Here is a 22,394-nt window from a genome sequence, read left to right on the forward strand (position 1 = left end):
AATTAAATAGTTTTGAATACATTAAATATATAACTACAATTTCAGCAATTTCAACAATAAACCAATCATATAATTATAATAAATTATTACAAAAGTAGACCGATCACATAAATTTTGTCAAATAATATTGGAAGACAATTCCTATAAAACTCTTGAATATATCGCCACATAGTGTGAAAACTTTGAACTAAGTCGTAAATCAAAAGCGAAATTCAGCAATGGAATATAATTGCGAAATTAATTTATGTTCTCGTTTATTAATAAAATTGCCGCGCGGTATTTTAATTATGTTGTTTTAAGAGTTTGAAAGTTACGGTTCTTTCACCTTTTTTCCCATGCCATCATGTCCTCGTCTGGGTTCAAACCACATCCCTACTCTTTGGTTCAGACTTTAAGCAAAGAGTAGGGAGTCTAGCAACAGTCGACACTCGACAAAGAAACTCACTTCGTAAAGAGAAGCAGATGCCCAAACCAAATAATTTTGACGTAGTATTTCGAAATGCGCATGTGCATAGTGTACAAGTATGGCGGTCAGAAATAACAGTTTAAAACTGCACATTCATCAGTAATTTATTTCGAATAAATATTTTGTCATTTCTCTGTAACAACACATTTATCTGCATTTTCTTGTGATATAAGTTTTTTGTAGTAATTATTTTTGTAATATATGTGCTTAAAATATATTTTGTAACATTAAATATTTTGTAATGTTTCAAGGTTGTACAATTGATGAAAATATCTTGAAAGACAATATTGGTAATATACAAAAAATTTACTGCAAATACATTCAAAATTATTAGAGGTTCACATAAAATTAGATTCATTTAATTTGAATTCGCTCGTTTGCTCAACCAATTTAAAGGCACAGTGTTTTCGAAAAATCAAAGGTGCTAACAAAGAGTGTTACCTCTTGTGATATTTCTATTCTTTGATTTTCTTCTATAAAGTGAGTTTCCTTGTCGAGTTTCACCACTTGTATTTCTACTTTTCGGTATATACATAACCATGAATGCAAAAGCAGGCTATAGAGGGATTTCGAAATAATGAATCTCTTCGAGTCATCCAATTACGTGAGTTTCAATATTTCATTTGTGAAATGAAATATGAATAACAACATGTGCATCTTATACATTTGAATGTAAAAAATAATTAAAAAATTGGAATTATTATAATAAACGTTCAATACAAGAACTAAATCAGTATTAACAACTTTGTATATTACATTTAAATTTGTTAGTTAGTTAGTTATTTTCTCATAAGAGAGGGCATTCAAATTTGACTGAAGTTTAGTTGCTCATAGTTGGTTGTTCGTTATATAACCACATTTCTAGAGAGCAGTTATTCAACGAACATACTTGACCTTCGAAAAATCTGACAGCAGATAATTTACAGACAATTAAGCATAGAATAAATAATAAAATAAAAAATGGTCTGTATCCTTGTTTTGTTATCATTTTATTCAGAAATAAAATAATCAATGAAAGAGGAATAATAAAAAGTATTACGGACAGATAAGTACACTTGGTGTTAAGTGCAGTATGGTTTGATTTACAAAAAAGATTTATTAAGAAAGTTTATCCGTCCACGGATCCTAAATAAGAAAAACGTAAGAGACGATTAGTGCTTATAGGTTTACGTACAGTATGTTCAGGATTGGCAGTATAATATTATGGCTACAAGTGAAGCCAATACAACAAAGTCCCGACAAGAAAAACAATACGATTACCTTCTAAAATTTTTGCTCGTGGGTGATAGTGACGTTGGAAAACAAGAAATCTTAAGTGGACTCGAAGATGGTGCTGCAGAATCTCCGTTTTGTAGCGGCAGTGGTACTTTTCAATTATTTAAATATTTAATCATACTCTTAATTTTTCATACATCCAAATATTATGTTTACGTTATATTTAAATTGAACTTTACGTTATATAAAACTTTCCAGTTTGTAAAATTTTGTAAAAAAATAAATTTTAGTTATATTATTTCACAAAAGAATTGAAATCACTGTTCTATTAATTATTTAAATATGAGTTGCTATTAGCGATTATAAATTACAAATAATTAAAAAAAATTAGTATATAATCTTCTAAATATATTTTTTTACCTAGTTATATTTACATTAATTTTAATGATAAAAATATTGTTATATATATTCTTTTTTCCGTATTCATGATTTTGAATATAATATGCAGAATTATGATATATTAATCCTTTCACACACACATATGATATATATATATATATGGCCAGGTATTTATAAGACTATATGATCAATTTTGTTTAAGCTAAGGAAACACAAGTTAAGCACAGTTAATAACTGTGCCTGTTTGAGAAGCGCTTACTTGTGGAAGGATTAATATGTAGATAATAGAAATGATAACAAATACAAACTTGGTACAAAAATTAATTAGCTTTTAGTTGATCATAACTTACAAACAAAAGTATGTTACTTCAGATTTTTCTAATAGAACAATGTATTTTTGAATATATTAATTGATACGTCATGTTATTCTTATTATAAGTATTAAATTCTATATGCCAAAAAAATATTAATTTCAGAAATATTTTAATTTAAATGCTGCGAAGTAATATTGGCAATATGATGATTGTATTAACATTATCTTTATTTTTTTTAACATGAAACCATATTATTTGTTTCATTATGTATTTGAAAATTACAATACAAATTTTTTTTTCATACATATGGACTTCTTATTAAAAGTCTATGGGGCTGCTAAAGACATATTTGCAAAATATGCAAAATATTATTTTCTTATGTTTGCTCCAAAATGTTAATAAAGCAACTATTTTTCACACTATATGTTAAATGATTTGTAATAGTTTCATAAGTGCAACTATACATATACACGAGTGGACTTAATTGAAAAAATTTAAAATTATTATTATTATTTTCTTTTCGACACATTGTTTATCAATTACAGAAAGGCAGTGGCATTCATTGTATTTTACATAATATATAGAATGAAATATCATACAAGTAACTAAAAAACGAAAAAAGAAAAGAAAAGGTGTAAGAAAAAAAAATAGAAATAGATCATTACATAAATTTGAAACATATATTCATAAAGATTATTAACTTATGAGCTTTGAATGACTATTAAAAATAAGATGTTATTTGAGATATAATTTTACTTTTTTCTAGTACATTCCACATAGTATAAAATATTTACATATTCCATATTTATTTGTTATTTTTGTCTAATCTACATACATTTAACATCTTCAATATGTAGGTAAAATATATTTCTCACTCATAAATTTGTGAAAGTGGTACATATGTAATGTATATGGATCACGATCCATATATAAGGTCATACACACACATTAATTCATGTATAGATCAGAAATCAGTGAACATGTTAATGAGATATTTATGCTTGACTTTTGAATATATCCACAACCTATTTTTATTATTTCTTGTGGATCTTATGTTGCACACTTATGTATCCTCTTATAGCATACTTGACGAAAATTAATATTTAAAGTTCATTATTAGGCAAAATGGCATTACTTTTATTATTGAATTTATGTAATGCCCCTATAAAATATGGAAAATAACAAATAATATAGTTTCATGTAAAAAGTAAACTTTACCTTAAAAACATGAATATGGTATTATTAACATTATTTTGAAATATGTAAATTAGAATATCTTCTAAACTAATCATTTTTTTACATAAAGCATTTAATTTCTTTTGTATAAAGTGTGATTAAACAACTACCAATAGTTAACTAATTTAACTATTGATAGTTAACTAATAGTTAGCTATATATAATAGAATAGTTAACTAATTTAACTATTGATAGTTAAATAACTATCAATTAGCATATGTAAAAAGGATTCCATTTGAAAAAAATTAAATTTGTTATACTCTTCTTTTAAAATTTTATATATTAACTTCATTTACTAGATCATTGGAAGTGATAAAATTTCTATTATACTCTATACTGTTTGCTTATCACCCATTTACTTGATATTCCAAAATGCACTGGATCTTACATTCTGCTTTCAATATTATAAACGTGATTTTACAAACCTAATCAATTAACTTATGCTTTTTTTGCTTGTATATCAAAGATACATATATGTATACAATATACAATATACGTATGTATACACAATTAATAAGAAGATATATATTTATAGCATACAAAACTACTACTATCTTATTGGATGGAAAGAGAGTAAAATTACAATTATGGGACACATCAGGACAAGGTAGATTTTGTACAATTATTAGATCTTATTCTCGTGGAGCACAAGGTGTATTTTTAGTCTATGATATTACCAATAAATGGTCTTTTGATGGCATTGATAGATGGTTAAAGGAAGTTGAAGAGGTATCTAACAATTTAATATCTTATATTTTAATTATGAAAAGATTAGAATAAAGTAGTAGGCATGATTTGATCAAATGTGAACACTTAATTTATTAATTTATAGTAATATGACATAGTGAACTACAGTTATTAAATAATTATATGAAATATATTAATTTTTACCTAATATTCTAGCATGCACCTGGAGTGCCAAAAGTACTTGTTGGGAATCGTCTTCATTTGGCTTTTAAAAGACAAGTAGGCGAACGTGATGCTGAAGCATATGCAGCTAAGAATCATATGGCATTTTTCGAAGTTTCACCTCTGTGTGATTTTAACATTCGTGAAAGTTTTTCTGAACTCTCCCGAATGGCTTTACATCGTAATGGTATGGAAAGATTGCTGAGATCTAACAAAGGTAAAAATTTTATTTTATTCTTTTAATACTGAGGATGAGCAACCTTTTCTTGTTAAAAATTTGGTTATAAACACAGCTATATATTATAAACTTATACGAAAATATGAAATGGTCTTTTACAATGTTAGAAAAATTATTGATCACTCATCCCTATTGTAATGGTTTAAAATGAAATTATATATAAAATTATCTTATCTTTCAGTTCTTAGTCTTCAGGAACTTGCTTGTCGTGCAATAGTAGCAAGAACAACAGTTTACGGTATTGACCAGCTTCCATTACCCAAGTCCATTAAATCTCATTTAAAATCTTATGCAATAACAACTATATCTCAGTTACGTTATAATGGAAACAGATCATTAAACCCTAGTAAAAGTCTAGGTTCTTATCATCGAAAACTGCGTTTTGTTGGTGTAGGTTATAATGGACTATCAACTCCAAGTAGTTCACCTGGTAGCATAACAGATTCTCGTACCAGTTGCGTTGGTCGAAATTCTTGCACAATATCTTGAGAATAACTCTATGGTTATAGTTATAAATATACAATACAGTGTTAACACTTTTTTTTTCTTGTTTTGACATTAAACGTTTAGTAACATATGCTCAGAACATTTTATTTAAATAAGATTATTTTTTTAAATAATTGCAATCTTTTTCATAAATAAAATTGCCATAATATAAAGTATTAACGATGTAATAAAGAAAAAAAAGGTATATTTACAATTATTAACCTTAAATGATTGTAATGCATTTACGTTTAATGTAAAAAATCTGGTAATCATTACAATAATAGGATTAAGAAGAATTAACTTCGTGTAATAATTTGGTATTACCAAAGAATTGTTTTATTATTTTAAATTAAAATTTATACAGCACTTTTAATATTCCAAAATTTATGCACTAAAAATAGTTTACAAATATTACTAGATGAGCAACAATATGTCAATATAGTCATGTAATGGTTAATTTAAAACATACAAGATGTTTCAGTTTTTTTCGGCCAAACGTTGTCAGTACATTCTATAGCTTGAGATAAGAAAAAAATATTGTATGATCATGTGTCATTGGGAATATTGTTAAAAAGTTATAACAAAAAACAATATATAGAATGAACAAAAACGAACGTACGTTATTGTGGTACAAAATGTGAAGAGATAAAAAATCTATACATATTTATATTTAGTAATAATCAGAAGGTATCATGATACTTCTACAACTCCGACTGCAACTCCATTTCAAAGTGGTTACTATTCTAATCAGTACAAAATTAAAGCGGCAAAAACTGAATTTATTACTATGTATTTGATGTTCATTTTGATTTTGTTAACTCAATAAATGGAGATGTTTTTGAAATTACAGCATTATGATATTTTTTGAGTATCACTAGATATATATTTCTAAATTATTCATATTTTGTATTATAGTAATGTATATTCGTTACCGTTCATTTCATATATTATTCTTCTGTTTTTTGTTATAATTCTTTAATAATGTTTCCAATGATATATCTTTATATAAATTATTTTTGTCATTTTTATCCATAGAATATGCTAACAACGTTTGGCCGGAAGAAGACTGGAACACCGTGTATAAATATCTTAATAACATTTTTTGATTGTTAATTAAAAATTATTGTTTCATAGATTTTGATACATAGTATTTTTCGAAATAAATGTATATTGAAGCATAAAATATTGAAATGGAAAGTACAATTTTACTAAGTCTGCAAAGATTATGGTATAGAATAAAAGTACTGTAAGTTTAAGACTTTAACAGTCAAACATTAAATACATTTTTAAATATATTTGAATTTCTTAAACATTTTAATTTTAATTTTGATTTTACATAATTATATGTAAAAAAATTCTTTTAATCTGTTAGTTAAGCGACTGGATCTCAATATCTATTGAAGTAAATCCAAAATTCGTGTTAAACATTTAGGTTATCTTCTTTAAAAATTTATTTATTACATAAAAACAAATCAGTTTTTATAACAATAAAAGTAGTGTATTTAAATAATACTATTTAACTTTTTTTATTATATCTAAATAATATAACTATGTGTTGTTTTATTTATATAGTATAAATTCATGTATTATTAGAAAATATACTGTGTAACATGTAAATATAAAGAGACGCATCAATGATTGCACGCATATTTTCGTAAATTTCAATACAACAAAATTAAAAATATCTTTTAGTATAATAATATTTCAAACTTAATATAATATACTCTTTATATTTTTTTTATGATGTTCAGTAACCTAGTTATGTTAAGCAGAATAATTATTTTTAAATTGAAGAAATCTGTTATAATAAGATATTGAGCAAATAATATGTGTGAGCTTTCTAAAATCATTTATTAGCAAAACATATAAAGTATATTTATATTGTATAAAATTAAAACTAAAATATATGTGTATGTAAATGCAGCCATGTGTGTATACAAGATAATTCTAAAGAATGTATTAACGAATTCAAGATAAAGACTGCATATTTACAAAATAATTTTACCACTGTTTTAAAATAAATTAATGACTATATAAGTGAAATTTTTCTTCATGGTCAAACAGAATTTGATGAAAAAGAAGTAGAACTTAAAGGAGAAGAATATTAATTTTATTATTATTTTAATTTTATAATCAGATAATGAAATTTTTAATAATATATATAAAAACTTAAAATATAGTACCATCTGAATAATTTAAAAAATTGAAAATACAAAGCTTTCGATTACTGCTACTGGATACACAATTTAAAGCACCACAAGTTCTTTTTTAAATATATTTGTGGCAGATACGTAGAGGCGAATGAAAAGTACTATAGATTTCCGTGGTTTTTTTTTTTTTTTTTTTTTTTTTTTTTTTTTTTTTTTTTTTTTTTTTTTTTTTTTTTTTTTTTTTTTTTTTTTTTTTTTTTTTTGGACATCGTGTACTTTCATTCTGCTACATCGTATGTCCATATGTCGTGCTCCTTTTTTTTTATACGAGGGGAAATCTTCATAGACACCCCCACTCCCCGGGGGAGGAGCGGGGGTAGTGTCAGATTCCTACTGACTAAAACCCCTCGGTGATTCCCACCCTCTACGGCTTTGACGGGTGATGGGACCCGACGCCTAAACGGAGCCACCACCCGCCAGCCGATTTGCGCGGTCCCGCACACCTCTCGTGTGGGAGGAGAAGCCCCCCACACCACATATATCGTGCTCCTAATTTATCCTAGACGTTCAGTCTTGCTAACTTTTTAGTCACAGAGCAACCAAAGGCGACACTCTGCCGGCGTCTTTATTTTCTCAAAAACGCTGTCCCTTTAAATTGGTTGTACAAACGAGCGGGAAATTTAAATCAAGCAAATCTACTTTCACGTCAACCTCTAATAATTTGGAATATATTTGTAATAAATTTCCTGTATATTGCTAATATTGTCTTTTGATGTATTTTTATCAATTTTACGACGTTGAAAAGTTGAAAAAGAAAAGAATATATAAAAATGATTGCTGTACAAAATATATTTGAAGAATATGTATTACGGAAATGATTATTACAAATAATTTATAAGAAAATGAAAAACTATATATTACGAGAAATTACAGATGGATGTGTTACAGAGATATGACAAAATGTGTATTACAAATAAATTACTGATAAATATGCAGATTTAAACTATTCTTTTTCGACCGCCATACTTCTACACTCTACACTATGCACATGCGCACCACCGATTCTTTTGATTTGGGCCCTTAAATTAGTTGCGCCCTCTGCCTCTCTCTAGGAGGCAGGTTTTTTTGTCTAGTGTTGCCTCTTATTATATCTACTCTTTGGTTTTCGAGAGATCAAAGGTGACGATAGAGATTGTCACTACTGGTTTACTTTGTGGTTTCTCTCTAGGAGATAGTTTTCCTTGCCTAATGCTGCCCCTTGTTGTATCTGTACTCTTTGTTTTAACAAGGAAACATATCAAACCGGGACACACCGATTTTAATGAAACTTATGTGAAAGATAGTTGTCAAGAAAATATTTGACACGTATTTTTTTTTATTGGCCATCGTTCACATTAATGGGGTGAAAATATCCCTCAAAGTTAAGGGCTGAAATCATATTTTTGGGAATATCTCCGGAATTAAAGGAGATAATTGGAGTCTTTTTTTTAAATTGTTAATCTTTAAATAAAAAACTTTTGTGCGTAAAAAAATGTTAATAAACTTTATTTGTTTAAATAATATTTTGAAAATTTATAATTTTTGTTTAAATTTTTATACTAAATGTTGAACTATTTTTTTACAACTTTGTGTACATACATAATGGACTAAAATAGAGAATACATGTTTTTGGAATTTGTTGTTTGTAGCAATGTTTATTAAATATATAATTTAAAATCGTCTCCTGTGAAGAGGGGCAATCAACACTTTTATTAAAAATATCATTATTTCTACAATCTTTTACAATATTCTGAACATTATATGCCTCCTCATATGCCGTTAATTAATTCGACTTTCTTGCTTTTTAAGAGCTTCGCTTGCTCCACTCAATAATAATAATATTTTATTATTATTAATATCCTTGATTAGGCGTTATTCTAAGAAGACCTCCGAATCTTCATATCTATTCTTTGTGTATGGTAAAGGTAATTACATATTCCCTTAAGTTTGGAAAAGATTCGACCAAATCAATATGTACATGTTTAAAAATGTTCAGACAGAGTTAAAAACTGTTTTATCGGCAACAAAATGCAGTGTTCATTCTATATAAGCAAAAATGTCCTTTGAGTCATTCCACGCCAAATCGATCACTTTTGGAAGTTACCATCTCCGATTTTGTTCTAACCGAAATATGTTGTAGTCCATGCGAAATTAGAGGGTTTTTAAGTCATCATTTTGCTGGTTTCGAATTCATTAATGAATGGCAAGCCTTCAAAGTTTGCAATTTTTGCCCATTTTGGCGAAAATAGGGTCCACTTAGGAATTTTTTTCTCAGAAACTACTTAACCGATTGAGTTAAATTTTTTTTTGTTTTATTCATGAAGGATTGGGCTATTTTAAAATATTTTTTCTAATTCCGTCAATTTGTTATAAAATGTTGAAAAATTTAAACAAATTCTTTTTTTGCGTTTTTCTCAATGAGGGGCGTAAAGGGTTAAAATTAAAAAAAAAATTGTTCATATTCTTTGAAGCTTCCCCTTCAAAATGAGCCCTTCAGAACGATGGAGCCTCGAGAATTGACGTCTCTACAAGCTGGAAAAGGACGCGGGGTACCCCCGTTTCAGGTAGATGAGTCGTGTTCTCCGCTATTATGATCGGTTTTTTTATACCACCGGTCTCAAAACAATACGACAAGACTTCGTATACGACTAAATGACCCTGTTCATACCTAGTAATGTATATTAGTACTCACTCTTGGCCAATGATACACTTATAGTTATGTTAGATTTAATCCTAAAGTGATATAAGCGTGAACTATTTGTTTGGTTATCGGTTTGAAAATAATAAAAGAGTAAAAGTCATTAGGCTGTAGAAAACATATCTCACGAGATAGCTACGTAATATGAAAGCAAAAAGAGTTTTATTAATTCAACTATTCATTTAAGTGATTTCGGTGTTTTTGCAAAATGGCATTCTTGTACAACTATTCACGATAGAGGGGCCATGCTATCCTATTGAAGGAAGCACTAAAAAACTGGCAATGTACGTTAGCTTACAAAGATTGTTAGAAAAAATTCATTTCTCACTTCTAAAAATTTATTTCAATGGGCAGAATCATCTGTTTCGAACATAGCATTTAATTGTGTAAGACGAATTGAATATATTAAATATACCGATTATTTATAAGCTCCTTTGGCAACAGCATTATCAATAACAGGGTCTAAAAGTTTTCACAGCTTCGCGTCATTATCAAATGAAGAAGATAAAGTAGGACTTGCTCTTACTATAATGATGGCTCTGTGTACTTAGTGTATGAACTGTCATTATATTTTTCCAACCACACACAATGCTTTCCATACTATTGATCACAACCTACTTTTTCGCGGATTCTATCAAGTAATGACGCCCTTTTTAAAATATAAACAATAAATATAGGAACTAATATCTATGAATGAAGTTATGATTAAAAAATGTGTGATTCGTCTAAAGTAAGTAGTAATATACTTTGCTAGGTATGAACAGTGTCATTTAGTCATATACGAAGTCTTGTCGTATTGTTTCAAGACCGGTGGTATAATAAAATAATTTTAAGAAAAAAAATACGCCGACTTCGAAATGCACTAAAAAGTATAAAATAATTTCTATTTCCTAATGAAGTAATTTCTATTTCATTCAATCATACAATTACGTAACAGATATGAATGAAACCTATTTACTCGTTAGGTAGCATATTAAATGCATTTCAACCTTTTCGGAGGCGGCGCAAAATTAAGAATACCTCAGTATTTTCGCCCCCGAAAAGGTTGAAATGCATTTAATATGCTACCTAACGAGTAAATAGGTTTCATTCATATCTGTTACGTAATTGTATGATTGAATGAAATAGAAATTACTTCATTAGGAAATAGAAATTATTTTATACTTTTTAGTGCATTTCGAAGTCGGCGTATTTTTTTTCTAAAAATTATTTTATTTCACGCTTTTTAGTGGAATGGGGAGAATTGTATGGGATACTGTGAGACAGTTCTTCCGGCCTTTTTTTTTGTCTATGAGGAGTCAGACTCTACAAGATGCGAAAGGCTTTGTTCCGATCGGACCACCCACCTAGGAAAAAACCGGCGAACATGCATAGAAAAAAAAATAAGGGACACTCTTTCAGGGACAAGTACAAACTAATTACATCATGATTGAGGGTTCTTCATCCATTTGATCTTTGTTAACTTTCTTTGCAAAAATTTACTGCGCATATGTATCTCTTACGGTTTAGGACTACGCAAGTGTCAAAGTATCCGTAAAATAATAACAGATCCTGCGCAACAAATTTTCTAACAAATCAAATTGATGCATTTTTAGAACGATACGGAGACCGTACCAAGCAATGGGAATAATACACCAACGTCAACGTAACTCATCTTGCTGTATAAGTCGCGTGTCAGAGCGGTAAAGCTTAGTTAGTGTTTTGGTACAGAGCATTGTAATTGCCCTCTCTTGTCTTTCCCGTGCATAGCACGGGGCGTTCCACTAATAATAATAACAATAGTTTTTCGCTAATATCACGAAAACTAGAGTTTTCCGTCAATTATGCATAAGGAAAAACTAGTTCAGAATCATGCCACTAATAACGTATTAAAAGGACATTAAAATCGTTCGAAGTTGGTTTCAAAAGTTAACAACAATTTTCGCTAATATCTCGAAAACAGAAGCTTTCCGTCAATTATGCAAGAGGAAAAAGTTGTCCAGAACCACGCCTCTACCAAGATATTCGAAGGACATTAAAATCGTTCGAAGTTGATTTCAAAAGTTAATAACAATTTTTCGCTAATATCTCGAAAACAAAAGCTTTTCGTGAAATTTGTATATGTACAAAATTGTTCAGAATCATGTCCGTGATAAGATATTGAAAGCGCACTAAAATCGAGAAAAGTTTATTTCAAAAGTTGCCGGTTTTTTTGCAATAACAATACTTTGCAATTAAAAAATGAAAAATTTTTTGATAATGGTACCAATGGGGAGTCAGAACCTACCAGATGCAAAAGGTTTCGTTCCGATCGGTCCACCTAGCTAGGCGTAATCGGCGAACATACATAGAAAAAGAAAAAAGTTGCCGGTTTTTTTGCAATAACAACACTTTGCAATTAAAAAATGAAAAATTTTTTGATAATGGTACCAATGGAGAGTCAGAACCTACCAGATGCAAAAGGTTTCGTTTCGATCGGTCCATCCAGCTAGGCGTAATCGACGGGCACACATAGGGGGGAAAAAAAAAAAATTATATACTGATCGAATTGAGTAACCACCTCCTTTTTCGAAGTCGGTTAAAAATGTCTTCGAAATGGTAATAATAAAGTCATTAAAACTGTGAAAACAGTATGCACAGATTCCTTATAAACTAGTTCCATTAAACGGATTTCAAGAATTGCGATTTTCATTTTTTGACTTTTGTCCACGTTTTCGCCGTTTTTCGCCATTGCGCGTCGCATGTAAATTCTCTGATCCTGAGCTGTCCACCGAACGGTTCCGACGGCGCGAACGACCACTCGCTAATTTCTGTTTGCGATTCCAGGAACGCCTTTGCACTTCACGTGCATCATTATACGAAGATTCACGATAATTATCACATGAATTATCCCGCGAACGATAACGTCGACGATCTCGCGATTCGCCACGTTTGTGACTTCGCGAAGTGTCTCTCTTTTGGTCCCGCGGTTCATCGCGTCCGCGGTCACGAGATTCGCCATGTTCCCGATCTTTTGAACGATCACTATCGTACACATTTCGCTTTCGCGAATGATTTTTCCGTTCGTATCGCAAGCGTTTTCGCGAATCATCTTGCGAACGATTTCGCGATTCGTCTCGCGAACGATCACGTGCACTCCCACACGATCCCTTACGGACGAGGTCCTTTGATTGTTCACGGGGACGTTCGCGCGAGCGTGAGATGACCTCTGCGACTTTCCGCTTGATCGAACTATTGGCACTAACACGCACTATTACTTGTTATATTGCACACAGGCACAACCACGTTAAAATGTCTGAAATTTGCACTGTATATCATGAGCGGATTTGAAACACGAGGTTTATCCTACTTCTTTAGGTTTATCCCACTTCTGATTTGTAATACAAAGTTTGGAAGACAGGGATGTGAATGATTGATACGCTATATTGCATAAAGGCGAATCCGAGGTCGAAGTAACGTCTACGGATAGACGTCTCCCATAGATCTCCTTCGATCAATATCTTCGATCCAGACTTACACATATCCACATTAAGTGGAGCAAATATCCTACATTCCGCTCCTCGCGACAAAAGACCGCGGATTCTCACGTTGGCAGGGGTTGTTATTACGTTGGTACAGCCATGCATACCAATTCTACAATATAAACTTAAGATTAACCGGCTAAAGGTTTGTCTTTGACGAGCAGTTAATGTTAGAATCATCCATTCTTAACCGGTTAAACCTAAGTATAATCACAGCGCCTTGACTAAAAATGTAGAAAAATGTAGAATCATGTTTAATCACGGAAAATTTTATTATTATTAGAGAAAAGAGGAGAAGAAAACAAAGAAATTTGACGGATTATATGTATATTTTAACAATATACAACTACTACTCTTTTCACTCGTGGTATTATATTCTCTCTCTCTCTCTCTCTCTCTCTCTCTCTCTCTCTCTCTCTCTCTCTCTCTCTCTCAGCATAAACATCTGATATTATCCAATTGTTGAAGACGCGACAAATTATCGTATAAAAAGGCCTCATCCTCTTCGAAAACAAATCTCAATTCATTTCTCCGTCAAAGGTAAGAGAAAATTGTATATGTAATAATTATTGCTAAATTGCAATAAACAAAAAATTCCAAAAACACCTATCCCCTATTTTGAGCCATATTTTTAGTATACAAAGCTGCAAAGAAATCGAACTGCATTTAGGGTGAAAAATTGAAAAAAAAGTGCATTTTTTTAATATATTATTTAAATAAATAATTTCTCCCGAAATTTTTGACACTAATTAAATTCCTGACTAAAAACTACACAATTTAAAAAAAATTCACCTTCCTACACCCTCTAGTTTCCGAGATATTAAGGAAAATGTGTTTTCAACCCCGAACTTTGAGGGCTATTTTCACCCCCTCAACATGGATGATCGCAGATATAAAAAAATACGTGTCAAATGATTTTTCGAAAGCTACCACATACGTCAATTTCATTAAAATCGGCGTGTAACACCTTGGTGATGTCCCTTGTAAGTTGTCCTTCAAATCTCCGAAATGCCTCCACATGTAAAAGATTAATGCAATATATAGTGTACCCTTTTAAATTATGTAACTTTTTATATAACATTTTTCCGTGTAATGTACATTTTGGAAGTTATAAAAGGTGTACACGTTGCGCCAACCACTCTGTATATAAACCCTATATTATTTATGATACATATGAAATGTTTTTTATGACTTTAATATCAAAATTTAATCAATGATTTCAGCAAAAAACGTAAATATGATATACCTGTACATCTAACACTTTAACGAACGGGAAATTCGGTTATAGCGCGAAAGATGTTTGAATGTGAGAAGAATTGCGCGCGAATAAATGAGAGCGAATGACAACAAGCAATAGGTAAGGTATGTATGATTGGATGAGTGATGTGCGAAAAGGTAAGTGGAAGGAGTGTGCGTGAGAGCTATAAGAAGGCGAGAAGATTGTATCCAGCGATAAGTGTAAAAGTACCAAATACAATTTATGTATATTCTAACACGGTTGATACTTTTTGTAATTTTGAAGTAACTTTTACTACGAATATTTTAAAAACAAAATGTGATCGACTACTATACAGTTAGGATTAGCTTCGGGAAAATAAACTGCAGTGCTGAGGTGAACGGAAAATACTTTAATTATATGAAAATGTCTTTACAAAAATGCGCGGTGCTTCGTTGACGAAGGTATAACTGTAACTGCTAGACAAAGCATCGTGATGCGTGTTCGGACGCGCATAGCGCAGTTCATTTGTTTTGTCCGTTACTTCCAACAATATGTATACGAAAATTTTTTGGAATAACCTTGACGATAATTACCGAATCATCAAAATCAAAGGTGGCTTATTTAACACGTTGGCTGCCGTGGGAGTCACCGGTGATCGACACTCGACTTGGCTACCGCGCCGTGGAGGCCACCGGCGACCGGCGACGCGACCAATAATTAAAATACATAAATAGAGTAAATATTGATAATGATCAAATTTTAAATAATACCATTGTTACTATAATGGTTTGAAGACCCCCACTATTTAGTAAAATTAAACTAGATTTTACTTATTATAAAATTGAATAACATATTTCATGATGTTTATTGTTTTTACATATGTATATTATAATACAATTGTAAAGTCAATCTTTTCTGCATACATATACATTTCAAATATTTATTATTCGATTCGAAAATTAAATAACATATTTTGATGTAAAATTCTAATAATTTATCAAATGATATACTAATTTTAATTTTATGTTTAATTATTACATATATTTTAGATACGTATGTTTATATGATCGAAAAAAATTGTTTATTCTTCGTTATTTTCAAATCACTTTTTTAACCGACTTGGAAAAAGGAGGAGGTTACTCAATTCGATCAGTATATTTTTTTTTTTTTAATTACAAAATCTGAAATTTTTAACTTAGAGAAATAAGTTATAATTTGTATTATATACACTAATTATTATTTATAAATAGCGTCGAAACATATAAAATTGAAATTAACATTTTAAATTTAATTAATTTAATCTTATTCGGATAAATGGTTTTCTGAAACCATTATTTCGTTTAAGTATCACTTCATCATATTGGCAAGTCCAGATACATTTCCTTAGCAACTTTTAGAAACTAGATAAAAGAATAGATTACGTTAATTTTCAAATAACTAGACTACTGTTGATAACAGTGAAGTCTGAGCGTGCGTATATAGATTGATTGTGCTACACCAATAAAAATCAATCGTTCATTCTATGATTTGAAAAGATATAAATAGCATTAGCCTCGAGCTTTTTTTTTCATTTTATGCTGTTAAAAACTTCTATAACTTTGATAATATTTAGTTTGTTTATTTTATCGATTATGCTTCATGTAAATTATGTCAATTGTATTAAGTTTTAAAATTTTTTTATTTTTGTGGATGAAATTTGTGATATGTGAAAATTATGGAATCACTTCAAGCAATTTATGCGGAAAACAATATGAAAAGATAATTTACAACTTATATTCAAAGTAGGATGTATTTAAAAACTACAAATCTCTTGATGCCATAAATCTTCTCCTTTCAACAACGGATGGTTTCCTTTGAATATTGTCAAGTCGCTCTCGTGTAAATGGTTTCAAGATTGCAAGGTAAAAAAATGGATTAAAGTGGGCCAATCTCAACCAAATTTTCATCTGCAATGCCCCATGCCATGAGAATGCTAAGTTCAAAATTTGGTTAAGATTGGTCCAGTAGTTTTGGCCCTAGCGTGGGTAATTTCCCTACATTTTTTATCTTATAGTCTTCGCTAACGCTCAGACAATAACGCTCAGACAATTATAACGATTAACTTAGATTAAAGGTTTGCAGAACCAATTTGATTCTCATCGTCCAAAGGACTCATATGGCATATTGAAATGTTAAACACAATTGTTTTATCATTATTATGCATTCCTTTTTTATGTTTCTATAGTATAAAATATAATATAATGCAGTATATAAAATGTTCAAATGTTTAAAGAAAGAATAATGAAATTTTTATTTGCTTTTAACATGTATCTATTTTCGTATTATTTCCTTATTTTTCTTAAAAAAACTTGTAAACCTATATTTATTATCATTTATTTATAAAAAATTCAAAATGGCTACTAAAGATGAAGAATTTGCGATTGAAAAAAATTCTTTTCTCCTTTCCTGTGAAAGCAATATTTATGTCCCTCAACAGTTATTAGAAGCAAATGAATTAGTGAAATTAATTAGCAGTAGATTAGAAGATTGTGCATTGCAATGGCAAGCACAAGTTTCTCGTAAACAATGGCAACTATTTAATTCTGAAGCAAATAGGAGCAATTTATAAGAACAATCGTTATTAGGACGAACATATTTTAGTGAAAAACGTCTTGATGAAACATTTCGACATTTACTTGTTTATAATAAACACTTTTCGGAATATGTAACAGGTTTCATTGGTAAGTAAGTTTTCTATAAATACCATTAATAACAATAATTTTAATAGTGATAATAATAATAATAATAATAATAATAATAATAATAATAATAATAATAATAATAATAATAATAATAATAATAGACTTGTATTAATTTAAACTTTTTTAATAATTTTGATACTTTGTTACTAGATCTCTTACAAGATGAATTATCTAATTCCACTTCTGATAAAACATGTAATATAGAAAATCAATGTTTTAATACAAAATGCAATATATTGAGTACTCTTAATATGGAACCAGTAAATTTTCCTGTAGCAAAAAATAAATATTTGAATCGAACAAGAAACTATTAAAATTATATTCATGATATTGTAGCAGTTCAAAATTTATTTACTGATGTTCTTTTAGCAAGAACTAATTTTGATACAAAATTTGTAGGATTTGAAACTGTATTACAGAAAATCATATCTGTTCCCACTGATGCAATTTGTCATCATTGCTATTGGTCCAATATTATGGTAAATACATTTTATTATATATTTATTAATATTTTCAGACTAAAATTAATAAAAAAAATACAATTATGTATTTTAGAGAAGTACGCCTACTGAAAACAGAAATTTCGAAAACAAAGTTGTTAATCAAAGAAATCAAACAGTTACAAAAGCTAAATATTCAATTAAATCAAAGAAATTATTATAAAAAAAATATTGAAGAAATCATCTCAATTAGTTAATAACATAGATGATAAATTGTTATTTACAAGACGTACAAAATTTTGTTAATTAAATTTGATATTCTCTTGCAGCTAGTCATTATCTGTTTTTTAATACTACAAATTTGAAAGAAATAGTAACATATTTAAGCAAATGATGTACATGATTTTATACACAATATTTATTGCTTTCATTACATTTAATATAAATGTTAAAATCTTTAACAGCAAATTATTATTTACTTAAGTTAAAACAAGTTTCTTTCAGATAAATTTCATAAAATGCCAAATGTTATTAATATTGGAAAAGTTAAATACCTTCTTGACATATTACATATTGCTACACTGAAAATACTAAATAATTGTTTTTTTATGGACACTGTATCTAATAAGTAATGTATAATACAACAAGAGTTTACATATTTTTGTCACACTTGTTTCAATTAATTATTATTAATTTTAGCCTTACAATAACTACTATGCACACAAACATTAAATAAATATTAACCTTTATTTATTATGACAGCCATAACTAATACTATGTAAATATTTTATTATTTTTACAAAGTTCTTAAGTTTTATTTTTTAATTAATTACTATATCAATTTTAAATATTTTTGTTAATTTACTTATTTAAATGTTAAATTTGAAAAAAAAATATTTACTTTTAAACACATATTACATAAAAACTAGTCAAATTTTACAATGTCATGTTTGAAACAATATTTCTTCAACTATAACTATTTGTAAATAAATATTAATAATATGATTCCAATTTACATAATGTTTACATAATGTAACAACGTTCAACATTAAAAATATATATATTTAAAAATATACGTTTCTGTACACAAAAGAATATAAATATTTTAATCAATGTAATAGAAAACTTTCCAAGTTTTTTAAACACGACTTACACACAGTTTCGATATTTCTTGGAAATAAATATGTATGTATTTCCACTTTACATAACGGATAAGTATAAAATCTACGTAACAAAAACGTTTTACTCTGATAACATCCAAATTTTGTTGGATTTCGTTTTAAAAAAATAATTTTTAGAAAGAGATTCATATTGATTTTCAATTTTTAATAACTTATTAAATAAATATATCGATTTAAATTAACTTAATTGCTACAATGAGTTAGCATAACTTCCTATGTATAACACATTTTATACTTCATTGATATTACAATATGAATTCTATAAATAGCCAACTTGTATCAAACCCCTTATTTCATTAATACTTCAAATATTCATAAAGTTTTCTTTACTTAGCTCATTCAAATTTTATTATTTTAAAGGTAATATTATAAAATAAAATTTATTAGAATATTCATAAGAATTTAGATACATAAAAGAGACCAGATTCAATTGACAGAAATTTTGTCTTAAACATTCTGTTTAGGCAAAGCTATTAATCAGCAATTAACATTTATTACATTGATATAATATTGATACAAAAAAGATGAAACATCAGTTTGAAATTTCAATAGCTTAAGATAACATTAAAATCATTTTCATGTTTCAATTTAATTTTTCACTACACCTACACTAATTCCAGATCTCATAAATATCAAGTATACAATGTTCAGAAAATAAATTTTTATATTTAAATTTGTGCATTTTCTACAACATGCAATTCTAATGTAACTAATGCATTTTTTATTTTTAGTATATCGCTACTACGTTCTTTTCTTTTTAATATATAATTTAGTCAAATAATATTTTTATAATACATTTTTACTATCCAGTAACATTAAACAAGAAAAAAAATACCCTACCTATAAGATAGGGTACATTTTAATTATATATAACACTAATAAATGATATTACAGTCTTATAATATGTAAAAATATCAAGTAATTAAGAACACTAGTTTTAATAGACAAAAAGCATCAATTAATTTATTTCAATAAAACATCTTACACTGAATATTATTAAGGACTAATTTACAATCAAGCATATCAATGACTGCAATTCTTGTCACCTTTCCAAATATGACTTTCTTTGTGTTTCTACTCTTTTATAAAAGTATATAGTATTCAATATACATTGCATATTATAACAAAAATAACTGAAAATACTTTGTTAAAGTAATTTCACACAAAATAATTTACTTTTAAAAGAATTAAAAGATTTGTATCTGTATCGATTGATTTAAATTACTTCAAGGATTATGATTTTTATGAGATCTGTATGCTAGGATAGGCAAAATATGAGTTTGAAATTGAATAAACCATTGATTTCACCTAAATTCGTAGATTTGTATGCTATGCTCTGGAACGTGTTTCAAATTCAAAGATTGATACCTAGAATAATAAAAACATTTTATAAAAAGTGAAATTATAAAAATTAGTAACAATACTAATATATATAATTAAACTGATTTTATAAATAATTAGTATTTATAACTGCAATATTTATATTTATGAAATAAATATGCAAGAAATGTAAACGTGTATACCGTTATAAAGAATTATAAAACTTTTAATTGTATGAAACAGTATATGGAAAGAAGCATATTTCTTTCTAATAAAATGTGCAAACAACTTTTAAAATATATAGGTATATATAATAACATTACCATTCAGAACTACGATGATAATAAAAACCCTCAATTGTGGCAGCAGACTTTTGAAAACAGATATAATAAAATCCTGCAAACGAAGCACCATTGATGTCTTTAATAGTATGATCAGGAACTAAAAAATGTTCCTTCCACCTCATAAAAACAAAATCAGTCCCTTTCAGAGCTTCATAATCAAAAGTATCTGAATTAAATGTTTTTGCATATTGACAAAATGACTCAAATTTACTCTGCAATCATAGAAAAGGATGATAGATGACATAAAAATAATTGTCAACTAAAACAAAATGTATAATATTATACAAACCCAATGTTTTTTGTCCACATCCTCATCGGCATCCCATTTACGAGTTAAAAATGGGTATTTCTTTGATATAATTTCACCGTCGAAGAATGTTGTGAGTGTGGGAAATTCCTCTGTAAGGCCTTTGATTTTTAAATATCCACACAAATAACTATTTTCCTCGTCCACGTGCTACAAGAAAACAATGTACATATAAAAATTTTTATTTATAAATTTATAATAACTAATACCTACAACTAAAATTTTTATTAAAAACATTTGACCCTTCTGTTTTCTAATAAAATTATTACAAAAATATTAATAAACTAGGAAATACAATGAAAAATTCTAAAAATTATCTTAATAGGTTATTCAGCATTTTCAACTATTTAAATAAGTAAACACAATCAAATAACAACAATATAGTAAATCATAAATACTGAAAACAGAAAAACATATTAATCATAACATAATTAACCGTTATATATATTAATTGGATATCAATGGTGTAATAGAAAATTAAAACATTTGTGACGCAATTTCCAGAAAAACGAAGAACTAACCTGCAAAACTACTTCTACGTCGTAACTGTTACCCTTAGACTTTTGAGAACCTTGAAATCGTGAACCATTGTAAAGTAAAGATTTTGTGACACCCGGCTGCTTTGAATTTGCGGGTGGTGGTGGTACTACGTCAACTTTCACCGGCATTCTCGGCTCAAGTGAACGCTTTTAAAATTTGCCCTCCTTCAACATCAATCTTTACATCCCAAGACTCTCGCAATGACTGCTGGTAATTTTCAGGACATACGTATATTCATACGAAGCCTCGAATCCAGACACATTCATAGTCATCATTTTTATTTAAAGAATATGTTTGAAATATTTTAAACAAAATTTATTTTTTATATCAGTGAATGATTTAAATTATTTTTCATAACATAAAAATGGCCTATTACTACTATAATAAAAATAATACATTTATTTGTTTTATTGACTTATATCTGTATTATATACAGATCCTAGTTTCATTTTGCCGGATATACTATATTCATTCGTGGTATTTACTAATAATTTAAATGTGCACTTTCATTTCATTTTTCCAAATCTTATATTTTGTTATTGATTTCCATAACACTATTCTATCATTAACTTGCATATGCAGGATATAAAGTACAATTTTTATTTAAAAAAAAAATTGTTTAACCTTTTTAATTTCATAATTAATGTTTTTT

At 28.3% G+C, this 22,394-nt stretch overlaps 3 protein-coding genes across 4 annotated transcripts; 2 read left to right on the top strand and 1 right to left on the bottom strand.

The window, feature by feature from the left end:
* Nucleotides 1-971: 971 nt before the first annotated feature.
* Nucleotides 972-7,679, top strand: Rab40 (RAS oncogene family member Rab40). Of its 2 annotated transcripts, none has more exons than XM_076542370.1 (4): nt 972-1,070; nt 4,166-4,359; nt 4,534-4,756; nt 4,959-7,679. In XM_076542370.1, the coding sequence occupies exons 1-4, from the start codon at nt 1,010-1,012 to the stop codon at nt 5,264-5,266; spliced, it is 786 nt and encodes a 261-aa protein (XP_076398485.1). In that variant the 5' UTR covers nt 972-1,009; the 3' UTR covers nt 5,267-7,679. The 2 variants fall into 2 exon arrangements, with proteins under 2 accessions (XP_076398485.1, XP_003699687.1); XM_003699639.3 differs by lacking the exon at nt 972-1,070 and adding an exon at nt 1,247-1,829.
* Nucleotides 7,680-15,268: 7,589 nt separating this feature from the next.
* LOC143263959 (uncharacterized) lies at nt 15,269-18,498 on the top strand. Its single transcript, XM_076528868.1, is given in 4 exon segments — nt 15,269-17,589; nt 17,761-18,089; nt 18,166-18,268; nt 18,271-18,498. Coding segments are annotated over 4 exon segments (846 nt in total). The 5' UTR covers nt 15,269-17,261; the 3' UTR covers nt 18,357-18,498.
* A 1,668-nt stretch (nt 18,499-20,166) lies between these two features.
* On the bottom strand, nt 20,167-21,959 carry LOC100876113 (glucose-induced degradation protein 4 homolog). Its single transcript, XM_003699641.3, has 4 exons — nt 21,724-21,959; nt 21,185-21,352; nt 20,875-21,107; nt 20,167-20,599 (listed from the first exon to the last, which is right to left on the bottom strand). Exons 1-4 carry the CDS (start codon nt 21,868-21,870, stop codon nt 20,536-20,538), a joined length of 612 nt encoding a protein of 203 aa, XP_003699689.1. The 5' UTR covers nt 21,871-21,959; the 3' UTR covers nt 20,167-20,535.
* Nucleotides 21,960-22,394: the final 435 nt, after the last annotated feature.

Source organism: Megachile rotundata, chromosome 2 (genome assembly GCF_050947335.1).
Source record: "Megachile rotundata isolate GNS110a chromosome 2, iyMegRotu1, whole genome shotgun sequence".
Taxonomy (NCBI): Eukaryota; Metazoa; Arthropoda; class Insecta; order Hymenoptera; family Megachilidae; genus Megachile; species Megachile rotundata.

Excerpts from the sequence above, each read along its gene's own strand:
- LOC100876113 (XM_003699641.3), bottom strand. The coding sequence starts at position 21,870 with ATGCCGGTGAAAGTTGACGTAGTACCACCACCACCCGCAAATTCAAAG. Across the intron at positions 21,353-21,723 it reads ACGTAGAAGTAGTTTTGCAG|CACGTGGACGAGGAAAATAG; the intron begins GTTAGTTCTTCG and ends GTTTTCTTGTAG. Across the intron at positions 20,600-20,874 it reads TATCATCGTAGTTCTGAATG|GTATCAATCTTTGAATTTGA; the intron begins GTAATGTTATTA and ends TTATTATTCTAG.
- Rab40 (XM_003699639.3), top strand. The coding sequence starts at position 1,670 with ATGGCTACAAGTGAAGCCAATACAACAAAGTCCCGACAAGAAAAACAA. Across the intron at positions 4,360-4,533 it reads GGTTAAAGGAAGTTGAAGAG|CATGCACCTGGAGTGCCAAA; the intron begins GTATCTAACAAT and ends CTAATATTCTAG. Across the intron at positions 4,757-4,958 it reads ATTGCTGAGATCTAACAAAG|TTCTTAGTCTTCAGGAACTT; the intron begins GTAAAAATTTTA and ends CTTATCTTTCAG.